Source organism: Scyliorhinus torazame, chromosome 17 (genome assembly GCF_047496885.1).
Source record: "Scyliorhinus torazame isolate Kashiwa2021f chromosome 17, sScyTor2.1, whole genome shotgun sequence".
In the NCBI taxonomy this organism is placed as follows: Eukaryota; Metazoa; Chordata; class Chondrichthyes; order Carcharhiniformes; family Scyliorhinidae; genus Scyliorhinus; species Scyliorhinus torazame.
The window spans coordinates 17,289,620-17,312,433 of record NC_092723.1 but is presented as its reverse complement, the minus strand read 5'-3'; the positions used below and the strand labels follow the sequence as shown (position 1 = coordinate 17,312,433).

At 45.4% G+C, this 22,814-nt stretch overlaps 1 protein-coding gene across 3 annotated transcripts in view; it reads left to right on the top strand.

Moving 5' to 3' along the window:
• lemd1 (LEM domain containing 1) overlaps positions 1-22,412 on the top strand; it is a 74,147-nt gene extending 51,735 nt beyond the window's left edge. For all 3 annotated transcript variants that reach the window (XM_072480128.1, XM_072480127.1, XM_072480126.1), the window contains 4 exons: positions 8,260-8,295; positions 13,899-13,978; positions 20,277-20,344; positions 21,214-22,412. In XM_072480128.1, the coding sequence (XP_072336229.1) occupies positions 8,260-8,295; positions 13,899-13,978; positions 20,277-20,344; positions 21,214-21,562 (533 nt within the window). In that variant the 3' untranslated portion in view covers positions 21,563-22,412. The remainder of the gene's footprint in view (positions 1-8,259; positions 8,296-13,898; positions 13,979-20,276; positions 20,345-21,213) is intronic.
• Positions 22,413-22,814: the final 402 nt, after the last annotated feature.

Here is a 22,814-nt window from a genome sequence, read left to right as displayed (position 1 = left end):
TGACCAGAACTGTACTCTGTATTCTAAATGTAGTCTAACCAATGATCAATATAGATTTGGCATAACCTCCCTGTTTTTCTAATCTATCCCTCTAGAAATAAAACCCAGTGCTTTGTTTGCCTTTTTAATGACGGTGCTAACCTGTGACACAGCTTTTAGTGATTTTGTGTATTTGGACTCCAAGACCCCTTACCCACCTCGACTTGACACCTTCCAATTAATAATTGACTTCCCTATTCTTTCTACGAAAATGTGCTGCTTTACATTTGTGTTGAACTTCATTTGCATGTTCTGTAAGTTTATTAATGTCCTCCTGTACGGTTGCTGTCCTCTTCCGTATTGTATGCCCCACCCACCACCACTACTTTGGTGTAGTCTGTAAATTTAGAAATAGTATTTATGATTCACAAGTCTAATCATTAATCGTCTGGATTGTCTGCATTCATAACTTTTAAAAGTAAAAGCTCAATAAATCAATGAAATGACCCTGAGACAGCACTAAATATACAACTATCTTCCATTCCTCATGTTTAGGATTGTATATTTCATCAGGATTTTTAAAAATTGTTATCTTATATAACAAGTTTTTTTCCTTCAGTACCTAAACAAATATATGAGTTTAAAATTAATTTTACGATAATCCAGGTGAAAAATATGACAGCTTGGGGATTGCATTTTTAGCTATTTGCTCTTTACATCAGAGACTTTAAATAGGGAAAAGTTTAATTGTAGATTGAAGTTCTGCTTCACCTGTCCTCTTTGTATTACAATCTTATCTGGAACAGATTGCCACTTGGTGCCAAATATTTATGGTGTGAACTTTTACCTAGTCAACATGGATTTATGAAAGGGAAATCATATTTGACAAACCTGGAGTTTTTTAAGGATGTAACTAGCAGAATTGATAAAGGTGAACCAGTGGATGTGGCATTTTTGGATTTTCAGAAAGCTTTTGATAAAGTTCCACATAAGAGGCGAGTGTACAAAATGAAACCCCTGAGGGGTATGGCATGGATTGAAAATTGGTTAACAGACAGGAAACAGAGAGTAGTGATTAAATGTGTTTTTTTAAGAGTAGCAGATGGTAACTGCTGGGGTCCCACAGGGATCAGTGTGCGAGCCCCTGCTGGTCACAACATACATCAATGATTTGGATGAGAATACAAAATGTAATATTTTCAGTTTGTTAACGACACAAAACTTGGTGAGAGCATGATTGGTGAGGAGGATGTTAAGAGGTGATTGAGACAAGTTGAGAGAGTGGATAAGTACATGGCAGATGCAGTATAGTGTGGATGAACGTAAAGGGAGAAACATAATGGCAGAGTATTATTTAAGTGGTGATAAATTGGGAAATGGCGATGTACACCAGTCACTTAAAGCAACCAAGCAGATAGGTGCAGTAATCGGTTTAGAATGCAAATTGTACATTGGCCTTCATTGCATGAGGACTTGAGTATAGGAACAAGGATATCTTGCTGCAGCTTTACAGTTTGTGTACTGTGTGCAGTTTTTGTCTCCTTATCCAGGAAAGGATATACTTCCCATAAAGGAGTGCAACAAAGATTCACCAGACTAATTCCTGGAATAGCAGGATTGTTGTACAAGGAGTGATTGGGTCAACTAGACCTGTATTCATTGGAATTTAGAAGAATGAGAGCGGGTCTCATTGAAACGTATAAAATCTGACAGGACTGGATGCATGGATGTTAGTTTCCTCTGTTTGGACGGTTGAGAAGAAGTGGTCACCGTCTCAGTATACAGAATATGCCATTTAGGAATGCGATCAAGAGAAATCTCTTCAGTCGGAGGGTGGTGAACCTGTGGAATTCTCTACCACAGAAGGTCGTGGAGGCCAAGTCACTGAATATAATTAAGAATGAAATAGATTTCTAGACTCCAAAGGTGTTGAGGAGTATGGGGGAGCGCAATAGTTGATGATGTTGAGATAGACGATCAGCTATAATCATATTGAATGGCGGAGAAGGCTCAAAAGGCCAAATGGCTAATTCCTACTCCTATTTTCTATATTTCTACATTTCGAGTAGGATTGAGCATTTACAAGCTAATTTCAGTTCCAACCATAAATCCTTTCAGTAGTTAGCATTGATCCAGACTGCAATTCAACATGTGACGCGTAAATGAAAGAACAGGGAGACTTCCGGTTGCGGCTATGCGGAGCTAAGTCGCACATTCGGCAGCTCCCACTAAAAACGGACCTTTGGGCTCTTTCAGGGCCCCCAACGGAATTTTTTCAACATTTCCCGGTGTGGGAAGGAGATTGCAATAGTTCCCCGACAGTGTATGGCTTGGACCAGGAGCGGGGCAACTAAAAAAGTGGTGGTGAACCCAAAGAAGGTGCGAGGGAAGAAGAGCAAAATGGTGATGGGCAGGGACCAGGCAGCATGGATGCAGTGCGCGCAGGAGCAGCAGGAGGTTATCCAGCGTTGCATCAGGGAGATCAAAGCGGACCTGCTGGAGTCGATGAAGGCATCTATCGACAAGCTGCTGGAGACCCAGACGGCTCAGGGGGTGGCGATCCGCGAGGTCCGACAAAAGATCTCCGACAACGAGGCCTTGCGGTAAAGGTGATGGCGCTCCACAAGAAATGGCAGGAACGGTTCGAGGAGATGGAGAATCAATCGAGGCGGAAGAATTTGCGGATTCTGGGCCTCCCGGAGGGGCTGGAGGGGTCGGACGTGGGGGCCTATGTGGTCACCATGTTAAACTCTCTAATGGGAGCGGGGTCCTTCCAGAGGCCCCTGGAGCTGGAAGGGGCCCATAGTGTGCTGGCGAGGAGGCCCACGGCTAACGAGCTGGTGCGGCTTCATCGGTTCGCTGATCGGGAGTGCGTGCTCATGTGGGCCAAGAAAGAGAGGAGCAGCAGGTGGGAGAACGCCGAGGTTCGAATATACCAGGACTGGAGTGCGGAGGTGGAAAAGAAGAGGATCGGGTATAGTCGGGCGAAGGCGGTGCTGCACAGGAAGGGGGTGAAGTTTGGCATGCTGCAGCCGGCGCGACTGTGGGTCACCTACAATAAAGGGCACCATTATTTTGAGTCTCCGGAGGAGGCGTGGGCCTTTGTCCAGGACGAGAAGCTGGACACAAACTGAGGGTCGGGATGGGTGGTCGGGGATTGCTGTTGGGGTGGTACATTTTATGGGGGGGGTTCGTTGCTCTTATTTCTTTTTGGTTCGGTTAGGGTGGGTTGGACACTGTTTTGGTTGGGTCTGTCGGGTGGGCTCGTGGAGGGGGGTAAGTAAATGGAGTAGGGGTGGATGGCCGGTAGGGGGGAGGGGGCCCCACGGGGGAGGGGGAGGCCCGAGTCGGGGGTGAGGGGACAGGGCCTGTAAAAGGAGCGGCGTCAGAGGTGGCGGGGCCGGGCAGGTGGAAAGCGCGGGCTTTTTCCCGCGCAGGAGGGGGCGGGGAAGCAAGGGTTGTTTCCCACGCTTGGGATGGAAGGGGGAGGCGGAGAGCCTGTGGATGGTTTATGGAGATGGAGGGTGAGTATGGAGGAGGAGGAGGGCGAGGGTATGTCCCACAATGGGAGGAGTCGAAGGAGTGGTGGGAGTAGCCGGGGTCAGCAGGAGTCAGCTGACTTGCGGGAATGCAATGGGGGGAGTAAAGCAGCTAGGAGGGGTCCTAGCTGTGGGGGGGAACCGGGTTGCTGCTGCTATGGTCAAGGGGGAGCTGGAGCGAGTAGAGGGGGTTGGGACGGGGGTCTGCCGCCGTGGGGAACGGGAGGGGAGTGGGGTCTGGGCACGTGGCTGGCCAAGGAGGGGATATGGCTAGTCGGCGGGGGAGGGGGGCGAGTAGCCCCCTGATCCGGCTGATAACCTGGAATGTAAGGGGACTGAACGGGCCGGTCAAGCGGGCCCAGGTGTTCGCGCACCTAAAGGGGCTGAAGGTGAATGTGGTCATGCTCCAGGAGACACACCTGAAGGTGGTAGACCAGGTAAGATGGAGGAAGAGGTGGGTAGGTCAGGTGTTTCATTCGGGGCTGGATGCCAAAAATCGGGGGGTGGGGGGGCGATCTTCGTGGGAAAGAGGGTGTCGTTCGAGGTGTTGAGCATTGTTACAGACAATGGCGGCAGGTACATAATGCTAAGTGGTAAGCTGCAAGGGGAGAGGGTGGTGCTGGTCAATGTGTATGCCCTGAACTGGGACGATGCGGGTTTTATGTGGCGCATGTTGGGTCGGATCCCGGACTTGAAAGTGGGGAGCCTGATAACTTTAACACGGTGTTGGATCCGGCACTGGATCGCTTCAGGTGTAGGACGGGTAGGAAGCCGGCGGCGGCTAAGGTGCTGAGGGGGTTTATGGACCAGGTGGGAGGGGTGGACCCTTGGAGATTTGCAAGGCCGGGGGCTAGGGAATTTTGCATGTTCATAAGGCTTTTTCCCGGATCGAGTTCTTTATTATGAGTAGGGCGCTGATAGCGAGAGTAGAGGACACCGAGTACTCGGCGATAGCCATTTCGGATCAAGCCCCGCATTGGGTAGACCTAGAGCCGGGGGAGGAGAGGGACCAGCGCCCGTTGTGGGGCTGTTGGCGGACGAGGAGGTGAGTGAGCGGGTCCAAGGAAGCATAGAGAGATACCTGGAGGCCAACGATAACGGGGAGGTCCGAGTGGGGATAGTATGGGAGACGCTGAAGGCAGTGGGCCCACAAGGAGAAGAGAGAGCAGAGGGAGAGGCTGGTGGGGGATATGGTGAGGGTAGACCGGAGGTATGCAGAGGTGCCTGAGGAAGGACTGTTGAGGAAGAGGCGTAGCCTCCAGGCCGAATTCGACCTGTTGACCACCAGGAAGGCGGAGGTGCAGTGGTGGAAGGCCCAGGGGGCGATTTATGAGTCTGGGGAAAAGGCGCTTCGGCAGCGATGGAGATCGGGGAGTTGAGGATAGGGGAGGGAGTGTGGTGCGGAGTGGGGCTGGCATCAATGCGGTCTTCAGGGACTTTTATGAGGAACTGTATCGGTCCGAGCCCCCACTGGAGGAGGGAGGGATGGGCCGCTTTCTGGACCATTTGAGGTTTCTGAAGGTGGAGGAGAGACTGGTGGCGGGATTGGGCTGGAGTAGCTGGCCAAAGGGATAGGGAGCATGCAGGCGGGGAAGGCACCGGGGCCAGACGGTTTCCCGGTCGAATTCTACAAGAAATATGTGGACCTGTTGGGCCCGTTGCTAGTTAGGACCTTCAATGAGGCAAGGGAGGGCTTTGCCCCCGACGATGTCCCGGGCACTGATCTCCTTGATCCTGAAGCAGGACAAGGATCCCCTGCAGTGTGGCTCTTACAGGCTGATTTTGTTGTTAAATGTAGATGCCAAGGTGCTGGCGAAGGTCTTAGCCACGAGAATTGAGGGTTGTGTGCCGCAGGTGATCCACGAAGACCAAACTGGGTTCGTGAGGGGGAGGCAGTTGAACGCGAATGTGCGGAGGCTCCTGAACGTTATTATGATGCCGGCGAGGGAGGGGGAGGCGGAGATAGCGGTGGCAATGGACGCTGAGAAGGCCTTCGATAGGGTAGAGTGGGGGTACTTGTGGGAGGTGCTGAAGAGGTTCGGGTTTGGGGAGGGGTTTGTCAGGTGGTTAGGCTGTTGTACAAGGTCCCGATGGCGAGTGTGGTCACGAACAAGAGGAGGTCTGAGTACCTTCGGTTGCATCGAGGGACGAGGCAGGGGTATCCCCTGTCCCTCCTGCTCTTCGCACTGGCGATTGAACCCCTGGCTATGGCACTGAGGGAGTCGAGGAACTGGAGGGGGTTGGTGCGGGGTGGGGAGGAGCATAGGATGTCACTCTATGCGGACGACTTGCTGCTATATGTGGCGGACCCGGTGGGGGGAATGCCGGAGGTAATGGGGATCCTCAGTGAGTTTGGGGATTTCTCAGGGTACAAGCTCAACATGGGGAAGAGCGAGTTGTTTGTGTTTCACCCAGAGGACCAGGAGAGGGGGATTGGCGAGCTCCCACTAAAAAGGGCGGAGAGGAGCTTCAGGTATTTGGGGGTCCAGGTGGCCAGGAGCTGGGGGGCCCTGCATAGACTTAATTACACGAGGCTGGTGGAGCAAATGGAGGAGGAGTTCAAGAGGTGGGACGCGCTGCCGCTGTCCCTGGCGGGTAGGGTAGGGTGCAGTCAGTTAAGATGACAGTGCTCCCAAGGTTTCTGTTCCTGGTCCAGTGCCTCCCCATGTTTATCCCAAAGGCCTTCTTTAGGCGGGTCAACGGGAGCATAGCAGGGTTTGTGTGGGCGCGAGGGACTCCGAGGGTGAGAAGGGTGTTCCTGGAGCGGAGTAGGAGTAGGGATGGGGGGGGGGAGGTGCTGGCACTGCCCAATCTCTGTGGGTACTACTGGGCCGCCAATGCGGCGATGGTGCGCAAGTGGATGATGGAGGGGGAGGGGCCTGCATGGAAGAGGCTGGAGACGGCGTCTTGTGAGGGTACGAGTTTGGAGGTGCTGACAAGGGCGCCGCTGCCGCTCCCTCCAATGCGGTATACCACAAGCCCGGTAGTGGCGGCTGCCCTCAAAATCTGAGGGCAGTGGAGGCGGCACAGGGGGGAAGCTGGGGCCTCGGTGTGGACCCCAATACAGGGAAACCACCGGTTTGTCCCAGGGAGAATAGACGGAGGGATTTTGGGGTGGCACAGGGCAGGGATAAGAAGGTTGGGGGCCATGTTTGTGGACGGGAAGTTCGCGAGCCTGGGTGAGCTGGAGGAGAAGTATGGGCTCCCCCCCCCGGGGAACACCTTTAGATATTTACAGGTAAGGCCGTTTGCCAGGCGGCAAGTGGTGGAATTCCCGCGGCTGCTGCCACACACAGTACAGGACAGGGTGCTCTCGCGGGGGGTGGATTGGAGTGGGGAAGATCTCGGAAACTTACCAGGTGATGCAGGAGGAGGAAGAGGCCTCGGTGGTGGAGTTGAAAGGCAAGTGGGAGGAGGAGTTGGGAGAGGAGATCGAAGAGGGGAAGTGGGCAGATGCCCTAGGGAGGGTGAACTCTTCTTCGTGCGCGAGGCTCATCCTCATCCAGTTTAAGGTGCTGCACAGGGCACACATGACCGGGACAAGGATGAGCCGGTTCTTTGGGGGAGAGGACAGGTGTGTTAGGTGCTCAGGGAGCCCAGCAAATCACACCCATATGTTCTGGGCATGTCCAGCGCTGGAGGAATTTTGGAAGGGCGTAGCGAGGACGGTGTCGGGGGTGGTAGGATCCAGGGTCAAGCCGGGCTGGGAGCTCGCAATATTTGGGGTTGCAGGGAAGCCGGGAGTGCAGGAGGCGAAAGAGGCCAGTATTCTGGCCTTTGTGTCCCTGGTAGCCCGGCGAAGGATTCTTCTTCAGTGGAGGGATGCGAGGCCCCCAAGCGTGGAATCCTGGATCAACGATATGGCGGGGTTTATTAAATTGGAGAGGGTGAAATTCGCCTTAAGGGGATCAGTACAAGGGTTCTTTCGGCGGTGGCAACCGTTCTTGGACTTCCTGGCAGAACGGTAGACAATGGTCAGCAGCAGCAGCAACCCGGGGGGGGGGGGTTCTATTTTATTTTTGTTTATTTACCCTGGGGGATCTGAGGGGTGTATATATTTGCAATGTTTGCTTTGTGTTAATTCGGGGTTTTAATTTATTATTTATGTATAGGGGATGTTCTGTATTTAATTCTATTGGGTTCCTTTTTCATTCTGTTGTTGATATTTTGTGAAAACCCCAATAAAAATTATTTTATTTTAAAAAAAAAATGAAAGAACAGTATATTATCCTGTTTCATTTAATCTTTGTATAGCCTGAAGTTTCATCTTGACCGTGCTCATGCATCCATCAATCAATGACAAAATGGATCCAGGAACAATGGCATGGTCATATTCTTTTGATAATTAGCCCATAGTATGCAGAAGATTTGGCAATCTTATGAAGATGGAGTTTAAAGGAGAGATCCTTGTTTAGATTTATAATGTTTCCAATTAAATCTGAATTTTTCTGAATTCCTCTTTGAATTCTTCTTCCAATTCATGTATTCAACACTTAAATTCTGAGGACCTCAGATAATGCCATTAAATCATGGCCTGTACTTAAGAGTAGAAATTGTGAAGTGGTCAGTTGAGGTACCGGAATGTTTATCCCTGGGTTTGAATTCCCAAATATATAAGCTTTCACTATTTATTAAGTGGATCAGATTTTATATCTGCTAGATTTTCTAACTCCTCTATTCTGAAATGCCTTGCTTTCCTTTTAAATTGAAATATTTACAAAATTGTTATTCTATTCTGCAGACTTTCCTCCTGAGGGCTCCACACGCACCATAATTGGTGAGTTGAAACTAGTGTTAGGAATAATGTATAACTTCAAGTTTAATTTATATTTGTGTGTTGAGAGGTGGATCATGGTTCTATTTTCATTTTGTGTGTTTTTTGGGAGCTTGGTGCTGGAACACCTGGAAGTCCTGTTTGTAAAACGTACATTTTTAATGAGGTTTTACAGCCTTTGATGCAAAGAAATGAGTTACAAAGGGGTTAGTAATTTAGTGATTTTTTTTTTAAAGTAGAAAAACTGCTGTTGCCGAGCGACAGTGGTCCAGGTACACACACAAACATAGGGAAAGACAGAAGGGCAGCTCAGTCAGTGCATGTATGCAAAAGACAGTGAAACCAGGAGTTCTAAACTCCCTCTTTAATTCCAGCAAGACTGCTGAGGAACTCCATTTAGGGGAATCCATGGCTTAGATTTTCAGATTGGTGAACACGCGTGAGGCGCTTCCCACCTGAGATCAAGATAACTTTTTATATTTGGCACCCTGATCCAGCTGCCAGCCTAAAATTGAGGCTGGGTGGGAAACGGCCCTTAAGTAGCTTAATAGGGGCACGAGCAGGCTTTCCATCCATGACCCTGTCCACCCATAACATGAAATTGCGTTTGGATCGAGGCAGATGCAATCCCGGAGGGAATCCCGGTAATCTTTGCGCCTCTCTTTCTCTCCCCCCCCCCCCTTCCCCCGAGCCCAAATCAAGAAGCCTTGGTTTTCAAATGGCGGTAAATCACTGGGGTTTGTGTCTGTAAGGGTATTGCTGGGATAAAAGGAATTGTGTCCGTATGAATCATTTTCTGGTATCATTCCAACCTTTCTATCTAATGAAATATAGTTCATTTTTCTTGTTTTAAAAAAATGTTATATTTTTGTTAAAAGTACACTGGCATTCTCTTGTGAATATCTTCAATATGGACCTTTACAATTTCTTCAAAAAAAGCTAAGTTTAGGATCTATCCGGGGCTTGTCTAGTCTTAACATCAGCTGGAATCGTAACGCTAAGTTTTATATTCCAACCAGGGATTCTTATTTGCCTGAACCGATCATTTATTCATTTTACGGGATTGGGCGTCACTCAGTAGACCCGCATTTATTACCCATCCCTAGTTGCTCTTGAGAAGGTGGTGGTGAGTTGAATTCTTGAACTGCTGCACTCAGAGGTTAGGTATACCCACAGTGCCATTGGGGAGGGAGTTCCAGGATTTTGACCCAGCAGTGGTGAAGGAATGGTAACATATTTCCAAGTCAGGGTGGTGTGTGGCTTGGAGGGAACTCCCAAGGTGGTGGTGTCCCCAGGTATTTGCTGCTCTTGTCCTCTTAGATGGTAGTGGTCTTGGGTTTGGAAGGTACTGCCTAAGGAACCTTGGTGAGTTCCTGTAGTGCATCTTAAAGATGGTACACACTGCTGCCACTGTTTGTTGGTGGTGGAGGGATTGAATATTAGTGGAAGAGGTGGCAATCAAGCAGGCTGCTTTGTACTGGAGCTAACATTTCAAGTCTAGATAACCTACATTACAGTTTTGCTGTATCGTGCATTGGGAAATTGAGTCTGCTGCTTATTTCCAGCACTCTCTTTACTGTTTAGATTGCTCAAAATAAAGACTGCATGGGAGTCTTGGTTCAGACTGATTCTAGAAATGAAATATCCATTTGATGTTTTGTGCAAAAAGTTGTGTTGTTCCATAGATTAAAGAGCGAAAGAGTTTCTTGGTGCAGTTGAATGTAATCTAGACAATACACTCCTAGACTGAAATGATCCATTTCTCTTCAAACTTTGGTAATATTTCACAATTGCACATTTGGAAAAGGAAAACAATCTAGGTGAAGCATGGACTCTTGAAGATCTTGCTACATTTAGGAAGGATGAAAAATATTGACCACCTATCAGTGTGGTCTCACAGGCTCCCAGTACATTGCACAGGTGTGAGAAAGTGTTGCAAACTTGCTGTTGTCTCTTAATTTGGCTCTGTTTAATTACCTTTGCTCAAGAGTTGCCAGGTATCTTTCAATACCGCCACAAGGTTCAAAACCGAATACTGATCAAAGACTCGATACACCAGTTCGTAAGTTCAAAAGCAATGCTCATTTATTTACACACAGTCAAATATACTCATACTCATGCATAAAACTCTACAACCTAAACTATCACTATTACTAAAAGCCTATACTTAGCTTCGGGTGCCCACTCAGTCAGAGGAACAATGGCCGTTGCTCGGTTCTGAGGCTGCTGGGTTGAGTTGTTTACAGGATAGCAACTAGGAGCGTCTATCTCGTAGCATGCGTTGACTTGGAACTTACTTGGCCTGGAGTAGCTTTGGCAGGTCTCTCCTCACTGTGAGCCAAGGCCAAGAGAGAGATTCGCTCTTGGGGAATCCTTTTTATGCCCAAAGCGCTTTGCGCGCTTTTGGGCGGGCCTTGAACTTGGCCCCAATTAATTGGGCTGTTTCCCAATCGTCCTTATCGATTTTCCTCCAATAGAGGGGTGAGTTCCCTGGTTGCTGGGCGTGTCCTAGGTGGCCGTTGGTTTGCTTTGTTTTAGTCTCCTCTGGCTGACCGGGGTGTCTGTCTTAGCATTGTTACCTAACTGTTGCCTTTTTGTTCCCGGGGATGGCTCATTAGTATGTAGATGGTTCTGCAGTATCGGTCTTGTCTGAGAGCTACAGCTCTAATCAACAGACAGACCTTGCATCTGCTTGCTTTTTCGGTATTGTCCAATTTTCCCTGCATTCTTTGCAAAGTGTCCATTTTGTAATCGGGACCTGGCCATCCCAGATGGCTACAAAAGTCATGGTGAGTGTTAATGGGCTGTATGAGCCCAATTCTACCCTCTCTGAATATCTGTATTGGCACTTCCAGCACAAGCTGAAAAGGCTTAATAAGCAGGATTTCTGGTCAATTTCTTCCCTACCCCTGTGGGCACTTCAATCAAGTATATCCTGACTGACCTCCACTAATTGAGATTGCGCTGTGCCCTTCATTGTGCTTGGATAATTCCATAAACGTACTTTAGTATGTGCTCCTCTAAATACAGTCACAAAGCATTACCAGTGTTGTGCCCATTTTGCCAATGTCAAATACACCCAATTATCCCAATGACACAGGGAATTTATGCCCAGAAATCAATGTAAACAATCAGAAAATGAAATGAATCCATACCATATATTTCTACTGTAAATATGAAAATTTAAATTACATACTTATTTAATCATCATTCAAGTCCAGCATGATTATGAAGCTTTTCATTTTATAATGTGGCATAGTTGCAGCATAAAAATACATTAAAATGAACAAAATGTAGAGCCAGTCTCGGTAAGGAAAATTTAGAAACGTCCAAAATATTTCAAAGGCTCCTTCGACAGCACCTTGCAAACTTATTATCTACAAAGGTAGTAGACTCATAGGAACGCCACCACCTGCATGTTTTTTCCAAGTTCTTCGCCTTCCTGACTTGGAACTATGGGTGTTATTCTCCAATCCCGCGGAAGAATGTCCACGCCGTTGTAAACGCCGTTGCGTTTTACGACTGCGTGAACGGGCCGCTCCCACAACTAATTCTGGCCCCTCCAGGGGGCCAGCACGGCGCTGGAGCAGTTCGCACCGCTCCAGCTGCAGATCCCGGCACGAACTGTGCGCCGCGGGATCCGCGCATGCACAGTTGCGCCGGCACCAACGAGGACATGCTCTGTGGAACCGGTGCCAACGTGTGCATGCGCAGTGTCCTCCTTCAACACGCCGGCCCTGACGCAACATGGCGCAGGACTACAGGGGCCGGCACGTAGGAAAGAAGGCCCCCAGCCACCAAGGCCAGCCTGCCGATCAGTGGGCCTCGATCGCGGGCCAGGCCCCATCAGGGTCGCCCCCCCTCCAAAAAGGCCGCCACCCGACCCTTACACGCCGAGGTCCCGACGGCCCAGAGCAGGTTAGAACGCCGCCAGCGGGACTCGGCTCTTTTCTTACGGCCGCTTGGCCCATCCGGGCTGGAGAATTGGTGGTCCGGCCGCGTAGAGCGCCCCGCGACTGGCGCCGCGCCAAGAGCGAAGAATCGTGTGGCGCGATTCACCACAGGGTCGGAGAATCCCGCCCTATATCATTGTGCCTTCATTGTCGCTGGGTCAAAATCTTGGAAGTCCCTCCCTACCTAACAGCACTGTGGATGTACCTATACCGCACTGACTGCAACAGTTAAGAAGACAGCTCATCACCACCTTTCGAGAGCATTCGGGATTGACAAAATATGCTCTTTGTAACCATTACCACATCTCAAGAACAAGTAAAAAAGACAAAAACACTCCTGCACCTGAAAATTTGAACGGCACAAGAGCAATTGAAGAATAATCACATTTCCGAGCCAGAGCATGTCCATTTTTGTGATGTGGGATTCTAAAATGTGAAAATTATAGAAGATCTAAATATGAAAAAGTACAGGGCAAATGCAGGGAAATTGGAAAGAGGAGATCACTCTGACATGAAAACAGCTCCTCAATTACAGGAGCTAATTGGCTGACTCTCATCCTGATTTTTTTAATGATTCTATAGCTCAGTGACTCACTAGAATTTATATACAAATAAAAATAAAAAATGTAACCAGATAAAACCAATTCGAAAAATGAGTAATGACTGAGGTAAGTACAGATACTCTATTTATTCAATAGAGTGAATCAGGATTTTTCCTGAAGATCATGAACTTATTTTAAATAATTGTGACAAGCGAAAGATGCACTGTTCCGTTACCTCAGTTGTCAGAAAGGATGTTGGTGTCTCTCCTTTCTTCTGCAGATAACCACCACTTACTGAGTCTGAGGTGAGCCAACTTTCTAGGTCAAAAACACACCATTCTTGTGCCTGCGTGTTAGCCTGCACCTTTACACATCTACATTTTCTACAAATAAGATATGAACCAGGACAGTGTTTCACTATAAAGCAATACATCCTACTAAATGATTGGTTATGACCATTGAACGTGGCAACCTAAAGACGGACATACTTTCTGTTTCGTGCTTTTGATTTTAAGAATCTTTAATTTCACAGGTTCTCATATTTTATTGCCATGAATTCTGTGCATCTCATGCAAATTTAAGCTTTAATTATGATTCATGTTAGTGATCTTATTCACCTTCTTAGAATTTTGAAATGATGAAATCAAGTTAATCAAAATTCACTTGTAATCATGATAATTTTGCCACTGTTTTTAACCAATTTGCATTGCTTTTGAATTACTGAAACAAATAATAAGGAATTGTAACGGCAATGCCTTTAACTGTTCCCAACCTTTGTCCAATTGGTTAATGGCATCCTTTGAATTAGCTCGTCCTGCGACATCTGCTTTGGGCATTTCTAATGTCTCAAGACATTTATGGAACCTTGGTCTTTAAAATGGAACCTTGTTCACTCTAGGACATTGATTATTATTTTATGGTTTGGGAGACAGCACATAATGTAGTGTGGATTTATGATGGCATAACACCTGCTGAATCATAAAACTGAAGCTTAGAATGGTATAGCCAATGGTATTAATCCCCAATTATGGATTTAATCCCCAATTATATTCTGCTGTACTCTGAATTTAGGAAATTGTAATAATCATGTTATCAATATATGTCTCTTCAGATTCTTCATATCAAAGGCAAAACACAATGAAAGTCACGGCCACAGCGGCAAGTAGTACCAGCAAATCGGAACCAATTCAGGTAATGATGCCCATATAAATTAGGTGAAAAGTATGGGTGTGATTTACCAGCCACATTCCACCAGAGTTGGAGGCTACAAGTGCCGGGAGCAACCCAGCTAATCTCGCCCGAAACAGACTGATTTTTTTTTTTTTTTGGTTAAATCGCGCCCTATGATCAACTTTCTTTTCCACTGGGCTGGTCAATTTTGGCTGATCAAATTTCTAAAATAGGCCACTCGCATTACGAAAATAGCAGAATGGAAACCGAAGTGAGGAAATAGTTTTAACTGCAAATTCATGATAAGTGAATACCTTATTTACTTTTGTGTAATATTTATTTATACTTCACCACACAGATTGGCAAACGGTGGAACCTGGTGTTCCATTGGAGCTACTGCTGTTCACAATTTGCACAAATGATTAGGATTGTAGAATTGGAAGTACAATTTCAGAACGTGAAGATATCAAATTGCAGCTATAGTTAATGAAGACTGCAACAAAATACAAGATAACATTAGTAAATTTACCTAATGAGTGTGTAATTAACAAATTGAACTAAATGTGGAGTTCTTATATTTTGGTAGCAAGAATAGGAGACCACATGTATTGCTTGCAAAATAAGTCTTAAATCGGGGAAAGGAATCTAGAATACAGGTACATAAATCGCCAAAAGAAGCAATGCAGGTTGTTATGGCTATTTTAAAAGTCAAAACGTATTATTTCATTTCTACAGGAATAAAATTGGGATGCGATGAAGTTATTTTGAATTTGTAATGTTCTGTTCTTGTTTCTATTAATAAAAGGACATGAAGGTACTGGAGAAGGTGTAGAGGTGAATTGCAATGATGAGGTTGAACAGGAGGAGGGTTTTTCTTGAGTGACCAAATAGTGGTGTTTAAAATTATCAAGGGGTTTGATAGAATAGATATGGGAGAAACCAAAGTTGGTCGCCTTGAATATAAAATAATCTGTACAAAATCCAGTGAGGAATTCAAAACCTCTTTACCCAAAGAATGGTTAGAAATTGAAACTTGTGGGCAGCACAGCGCTGCTGCCTCACGGCGCCGATGACCCAAATTCGATCCCGGCCCGGGTCACTGTACGTGTGGAGTTTGCACATTCTCCCCGTGTCTGCGTGGGTCTTGCCCCACAACCCAAAAAGATGTGCAGGGTAGACGAATTTGTCACGCTAAATTGCCTCTTAATTGGGAAAAAAAGAATTGGGTACACTTTTTTTTTAATTAAACTTGTTATTACAAGGGGTAGTCAGGGAAATGAGGACAGGTGAATTGAAGGGGAATCTAGATAAAAATGAGAGTTAGCAATAGAAGGGTTTGCTGATGGGAATAGATGAAGGGAGGAGATTCATGCACAGCAATAAATGCTGGCACAGGTTAGTTGAGCCAAATGACCTGTTTAAGTGCTGTATATTCCATGTAATTTTATAATTTTCTTGAATGCAATTGTAACCAGTTTTATGATACGGCTTAAATAAAGTCTAGACTTTGGGAATGGCACAGCTCTGCATATAATATTCACCAATTAAATTAATCAGTTCATTCAAGGTGTGCGCCTACATCTATTTTAGTAACAGTATGACACTCTGTTGCCTTAATTATACCTCATCAGTATTAAATACATAATTACATTTGCAGTGTGAATGTTGCAGTCAAATCTATAGTGATCATTTTATGAATTAATGCATCAGGAACAAAGATAGATGTTAAAAAAAGATTGAAAGCTCTCACAGCAGGCCAGAACTAAATCTGTATGCTGTTAATCAGCTCTATAGTAAAATTGTTAACTGAAAGCATGTCCGGGACAACAAAGAGAAAATGGAGAGAGGTGTAAAGAAAATAATTCGATCAATTCTGGTCATGACATTCAATGGTGGCAGTAGATTTCACAAACTTAGAAAACCAGGCCTTTTTTCTTCCTTTTTCTCAGTCTCGTTCCTTGAGTTCTTCTGTCTAATCCCCTCACCACTAGAACTGATGTTTGTTTACAATAGTCTGATGTAGGGACTTCCGGTGAAATACGTAGGTGGAGGTTGCATTTTGGGCGCCTCATTTCGGGTGGCAACAACCCACTTTAGGTATCTGGGAATGCAGGTGGCTTGGGACTAGGCTCGGCTATATAAGTTGAACTTCACGAGGCTGGTGGGTAGGGTCAAAGTGGATTTACTGAGGTGGGGTAGCCTTCCCCTACCCTTGACAGGCCCGCTGCAGGCGGTTAAGATTAACTTCTGACCGCAGTTTTTATTTTTATTTCTGTGCCTACCGGTCATTTTGCCATTTTCTATGGGGATGGATAGGTTGGTTTTGTCGTTTGTATGGGCAGATACGGTGAAAAAGATTGAGGACGGTGCTTCAGAGAGGGCGACAGTTTGGGTGGGGGGGGCAGGGGGGGAGCTGGTCCTTCAGAACTTGTTATGCTATTATTGGGCGGCAAACGCTGAAAAGGTGCAAGGTTGGTGCTAGATTGGAGCAGGGAGATGGAGGGTTTGTGGATGAGGATGGAAGCTGGCACTTGTATGGGGTCGGAGTTGCGACGCTGGCAACTGCGCCACTCCCATTTGGGAAGTACTCAGGAAATCCGATGGTGGTGGCCAGGTACATGCAAGTGCATGATTTTGCAAAAAGGTTTTTCCATCTTTTCCGGTGGCACAGCCTTCCTCGTTGCTTGGGGGGGGGGGGGAGGGGGGGGGCATCTCGGCGATGTATGGGAGGATTTATGAGGAGGATATGGCATATCTGAAGGGGTTACGGCCAAGTGGGAGGAGGAGCTGGGGATGGCACTGGAGGAGGGGCTTTGGTGTGAGGTGCTGTGGAGCGTGAATGCCTCAACCTCGTGTGCGAGGCTGGGGTTGATACAGCTAACAGAGCACACCTGTAAAGATGAGCCGGTTGTTTGAGGAGGTGGAGAATGTTTGTGAGCAGTGTGGGAGTTGATGAGCAATCCTGTGTATATGTTCTGGTCCTGCCCGACGTTGGAGACATTTTGGAGGTTGTTCTTCACCATCTCGGCGATCTTGCATGAGGATTTAGAGCCCAGTCGTCGGGGCCATATTTGGGGTGTCGGACCTGCGGTGTTGCAGACTGGAGCAGAGGCAAATGTTTTAGCCTTTGCCTTGTTGATCACTCGCAGGTGGGTCCTGGTGGGGTGGAGGTCAGTTTCTCCACCCTGTGCCTCTGTTTGGCCGGGGGATTTAATGGAGTTCTTGTACTTGGAAAAGGTGACATTTTCTCCAAGGGGGGCGAGTGAGGGGTTCCATAAGAGATGGAGTTTCTTTATATTACATTTCAAGGAGCTGGTTACCTTGAACTGCTGGGGATGGAGAAGTTGGTTAGGATGTTGCGCAGGGATGGTTCGGGTGCAAGTTTGGGGTTTTGTCTTGGTTTTACTTTGTAATGTGTGTTTTAAATGTTAAAAATTTGAATAAAAATACTTTTTATTAAAAAACAATAGTCTGGTGTAATGTATGACTGCAGCAAAAAATGCAGAATTTTGCTGTTTTAATGTGAATTGTACTCCTTCGAAGTACAAAAGCAGATTCAAAATACTAGAATAATGTGTAGTGTTTGTACGTTGTCCTGTGCGTTGTCTTGTGTTTGTCACATTCCAGTTCATGTTACAGTGGAGCATGTTTCAATCCAGTAATTTGTCATCTCATACTTGACAAAAAGCAGTTAGCCAGCACACATGGACAACAGACTCGCTGTAGCTTTGTGTTACTGAATGCTCAGATTAATATGTAAATATTGGTTTAATATTTTAATAAATGTAAATGGAAGTGACTGCATGGTGCAGGTACATGTTGTGGTTCTTGTAAACATTGCCCAAAAAATAATTTTTTCTGTGTGGGTAATATTGGACTGGATTCTCAAATCCTGCGGCTATGTCCGCAGGATGCGTCTGGTCTTACGACCAAAAAGTCGGCGACGCCCCTGCACCGGATACGGCTGCAGAATGGCCAGGTCCGTGACAGCGCATTCGTACAACATGGCGCCGGCCGTGCGCGGACCAGGCTTGCCAAAAACTACCCCCGGACCACCCCCCACCGAAACCCTCCCCCGCCAGCGGAACGCCGTCCGCAGCTGCCATGCGAGGTCTCCGAAAGTTGTGAGGAATTGTGCCCCACGCAGTCGAGGACTCGGCCCATCAGGGGCAAAGCATTGGGGCGGGCCTTAGGTGACACCCTGAGGTCATCCCGACGGTGTGCAGCATATTCCTCAAGTACACTGTTTCTGAGGGGGTGGAGCATCGGAAAAACAGTGCCACCCTTGATTACAGCGTAAAAACGCATTCTCCAGCCAATCGCCGAACACAATTTCAACGATCGGAGAATCCATCCCACTGTTTTTCTTTTGGGATGTGCATTATATAATTTTCATAGTAGTACTCATTTTCCGGGTACTGGGACAATGGTTTGAACATAAAGTAAAAAGGCAAGCCTCTGTACTACTAAGCCACTAAACAAGTTCCCTAGTTTGGTTCCAGGTCTAATTGAATCCTTTTATCATTTCTAGATTTACGAAGTGCTCTTGTCTCCCCTTCTTAAAGTTCACCTCACCTAAAACTCTTTTTGGTATCCTATCTGTCCCATGTTGACTTGACTTCATTCATGTTCTTGTTGACATGTCTCTTGACTCCCCCAGATGCTTCAAATTTTAAATTTTACACACCTTTCTTCCCTACCCCCTTGCCTATACATCTGTGAGCAATGACGGTTAAGGGGAGATTCAATAGATGTGTTCAAAAGTATAGAGTCAATAGGGGAAAACAGTTTCATCTGGCAGAAGGGTCAGTAACAGATTTAAGGCAGTTGGCAAAATATCCCTGAAAGAAAATTAGTTTTTAATGCAGCAAGTTATGATGATTTGGAATGCACTGCCTAATAGAGCAGTGGAAGCAGATTCAGTAGTAATTCAAAAGGGAATTCACTTGAAAAGGAGAAAGCTGGAACACTGTGGGGAAAGATCAGGGAAATGGGTCTAATTGGATAACTTTTAAAGAAATGTCACAGATACAATGGGTCAAATGGCCCCTCTGTTCAGTAAGATTCCATTCCTGCCCACTCACGCAAGATTTCTCCATTCTTCTGACTTCAGCCTCTTTTGTGCATCCTACCTCACCAATGATGGCTGAGCCTTCCATTCCGGACTTCCTCCTTTAATGTCTTCCTTAAATCTCATTTCTGTGACCAACCTTTGGTCACTCATTTTAATCCATCCTTTGCATCTACTTCTGTGAAGTGCTGTTTGACATTTTCTCCATTCAGGGCACGTTTTAGAGAGCATGGGAATAAGTGTTTATTGCGGTGGTTATTGTTAACTTATTTCTGCTTAAGTGAAGGGGGAGAGAGATTGTGATAGCAAGAATATGACACTGCTGTATTGCTCTTCGTTAGCTGCATAGCCTACTGCAATTTCTGTCTCATTTCACAGTATCCACGGGCAGCACGGTGGCCTAGTGGTTAGCACAGCTGCCTCACGGCGCTGAGGTCCCAGGTTCAATCCCGGCTCTGGGTCACTGTCCGTGTGGAGTTTGCACATTCTCCCCGCGTCTGTGTGGGTTTCGCCCCCACAACCCAAAAATGTGCAGAGTAGGTGGATTGGCCACACTAAATTGCCCCTTAATTGGAAAAACATAATTGGGTAATCTTAAAAAAAAAATGTTTTAAGTTTATTTCACAGTATCCATGTAGCAAGGTACTGGAAGACTTCCAGAACCAAGGAACTGTTCCCTAGCAAGAATGAGTGATTTCAGAAAAGCTTTTTTGTTTAACTGTATATACTTGTGTGCCTTTTGGCTTATAAAAACATAAATTTTTATGTGCCCCATGTAAATGTTGCCCCTAGTTTTTTCTGGAATCAAAACCTGTTGTGATTATTAATTACTCGCCATGTATTTACTGTGGTGTATTAACCATAATAAACCACACTTTTTTTTGGGGGGGGGCACTTAAGGTTTGTTACATTGCTGGATAGAATAATTGAAGTATTCTACTGTCTTCAGTCTAGCCAGTGTTATTTTCATTTTGTTGATGAATTATGGAATTTACTTAATTAATTTACAGTCATAGGTGAAAGAGAACTTTCTGCACTGTTCGTATTTATTATCCATTGCTGTACTGGGAGGGAAATGTTTTACAAGTCCTCATCTGCACTCATGAGTTGCGAAATGACTATTTTTGCAGACATCTGAATACATCTAGGGGGGAAAAGCAGAAGCATTTTTGTAGTTGTAGTCAGCTAGTTATATCCAGCTGGAACATCGCAAATATTAAAGCAATATAATTTATCCTTTAATTGCAGCCAAAGGAGATTGGAGATGTGTTGACCCAAATGTTTCCAGATGAAATGAACTCTCCATCAGGAATCAAGTAAGACGCATATCAATTTTATTTAAGCTTAAATATTTCAAATACCAGTAGTTTGGGAGGGGTGGGGTGAGGGGGCAAAGGACTCTTAGTCATGGAGTTTTCCAGTACAGAAAAGGCCCTTCTGCCCGTCGAGTATATGCCAACAAAACTATACTAAATCTACACTAATTCCTCTTTCCAGCACTTGGCCGTGGCCTTGAATGTTACGATATTTCAAGTGTTTATCCACATACTTTTTAACGGTTGTGAGGTTTCCCGCCTCTACTACCCTCCCAGGCAGTGCATTCCAAACTCCTACCACCCTCTGGGTGAAAACATTCCTCCTTTAAATCCCCTCTAAACCTCCTGTCCCTCACCTTAAAATTATTGACCCTTCAACTAAGAGGAAAGCAGCTGCTTCCTATCCATGCGATTCATTATCGTACACACCTCAATCAGGTCTCTCCTCAGCCTTCTCTGCTCTAAAGAAAACAACCTGTGCCTATTCAACCTCTCTTCATAATTCAAACGCTCCATCCCAGGCAACATTGTGGTGAATCTCCACTGCACCCTCGCCAATATAATCACATCCTTCCCATAGTGAGGCGACCAGAATTTCACACCTTACTCCAGCAATGGTCTTCCCAAAGTTTTTGTTTTTACAGCTCCAACATAATCTCCCTGCTCTTATAATGCATGTCACGCCTGACAAAGGCTGATATACATTCCAAAGTACCCTATTAACCTGTCCTGCTGTCTTAAGGGATCTATGGACAAGTGCCCCAAGATTTCTTTTCCTCTGACCTTTCTAGTATCCTGCTATTCATTGAGTACATTCAGGAACTCCTCCACTAATAAATTTACATGTACATTTTTGTTTCTCTGCACAGTGCAACACGAAGACGACCCATCAAAGGAGCAGCAGGTCGACCAATTCAGTACAACTTTGATGAGCTGCTGACACGGGCTACAGAGAGAAAGAATTATAAAGAGAGAAACACCTATTTGGTTACAAAGGAGAGCAAGCCAGCACAACGTCTTGTACCAGTGTGGTTACAGATCCTACTGTTCATATTTGTGGTGTTTCTCCTCTTCCTGGTCTATCAAGCAATGGAAAGCAATCAAGAAAATCCTTTTGCCTACTTCCTGGAGAAAATGAGCAATCAAGCGGCATCTCAGCCAGAGCAGCTGGATACTCGAACCACACCAGATGTTGATCCACAGGTGGCTCCAGAGTAGGTGTATATGCCAAAATAGCAATGGCCTAAGAATTGAGTGGTCAAAGTATTAAAGTAGTTGAACATTGTTGAACTTCACTGCTTTAACCAAATTGAGGGTTATATCATAATAGTCAGACATGTCAGTTGCTGTCTTAAAAAACTTTCCCCCCACCACCAATTCAAACCATTAAGTGGCTGTTAGATTTGTAATGTACAGAAAACTGTCCAATCATTCAAACTGAATTGGAAGGAAAAATAGCAAAATGGTGATTTAGCTGTATATGTTGTGCATCTTTTGTCTCTATATCATCTGATTCAGGGACACCATAGCCCTAACATTTTTATTGACCTGTCCAAATTATAGGCTAAATTGCAATGTCAATTCTCCACCCCCAACAGATCATCTAATTTCATTCTTTAGCAATTTTAGTCCCAATCACACTGTAACAAGATAGAATTTACACAGTAACATTTAGTATGTACTCATTACTGCAAATTTCTTACATGGTGTTTTGGTCATTTTGATATCGGACAGAAAGAAAACCTTGAGGTTAGAATAGCTTTTTAAAAAAAAAATATTTTGCAAGTGTTAAGCTTTTCAGTGCTGTCATATGTAGAGTCAATGATACATATTACTTATGTTAATACTGGCTTATTATGTACTCTTAAATCTGTAGTTTTAATGTTCTGGGTTAAATTATAATTGAAACTTCAGAATAATCTTTCAAAAGTGTTTTTGTTTTTTTAATCAGAAAGTTATTCCAAGTTGTTAAATTTATGGGTAGAATTCTCTTAACCAGGTTCATTTTGATATGTCTTGGACGTCAGTTCTCCCAATTAATAAACATCCAAACTATTGAAAGATTCAATTTTCTTAAGTTTTATTCATAATCATTTGTATGTCTATTTGTTGAATTTATTGCATGGTTTAATTCAAAATTCTTTGCATTAGAAGTGTATATATATTCTTCACTAATTATTGGGCACATCACGCTATCCATCCAGTTGCTGTATTTTTTTTAAGAGTAAACACGCTCCCAGTTCAGTCTTTTGCTTTCATTTAGCAGTTTTTCCATATGTTGCTATTGTCAGTAAGTAATTGGTAAAGAAGGAAATTGTGTAACCATTTCTCAGGTTGTAAATCTCTGTCTTCCCTCTCACTGCTTCATTCCCTATTGTTTACATGTTCAGACAGTGGTCAAATCCCCTATTTGAGTGGTAGTATCAATATAAATTTCTTAAAAATCTGTAATGTTGGGATTGATCATTGT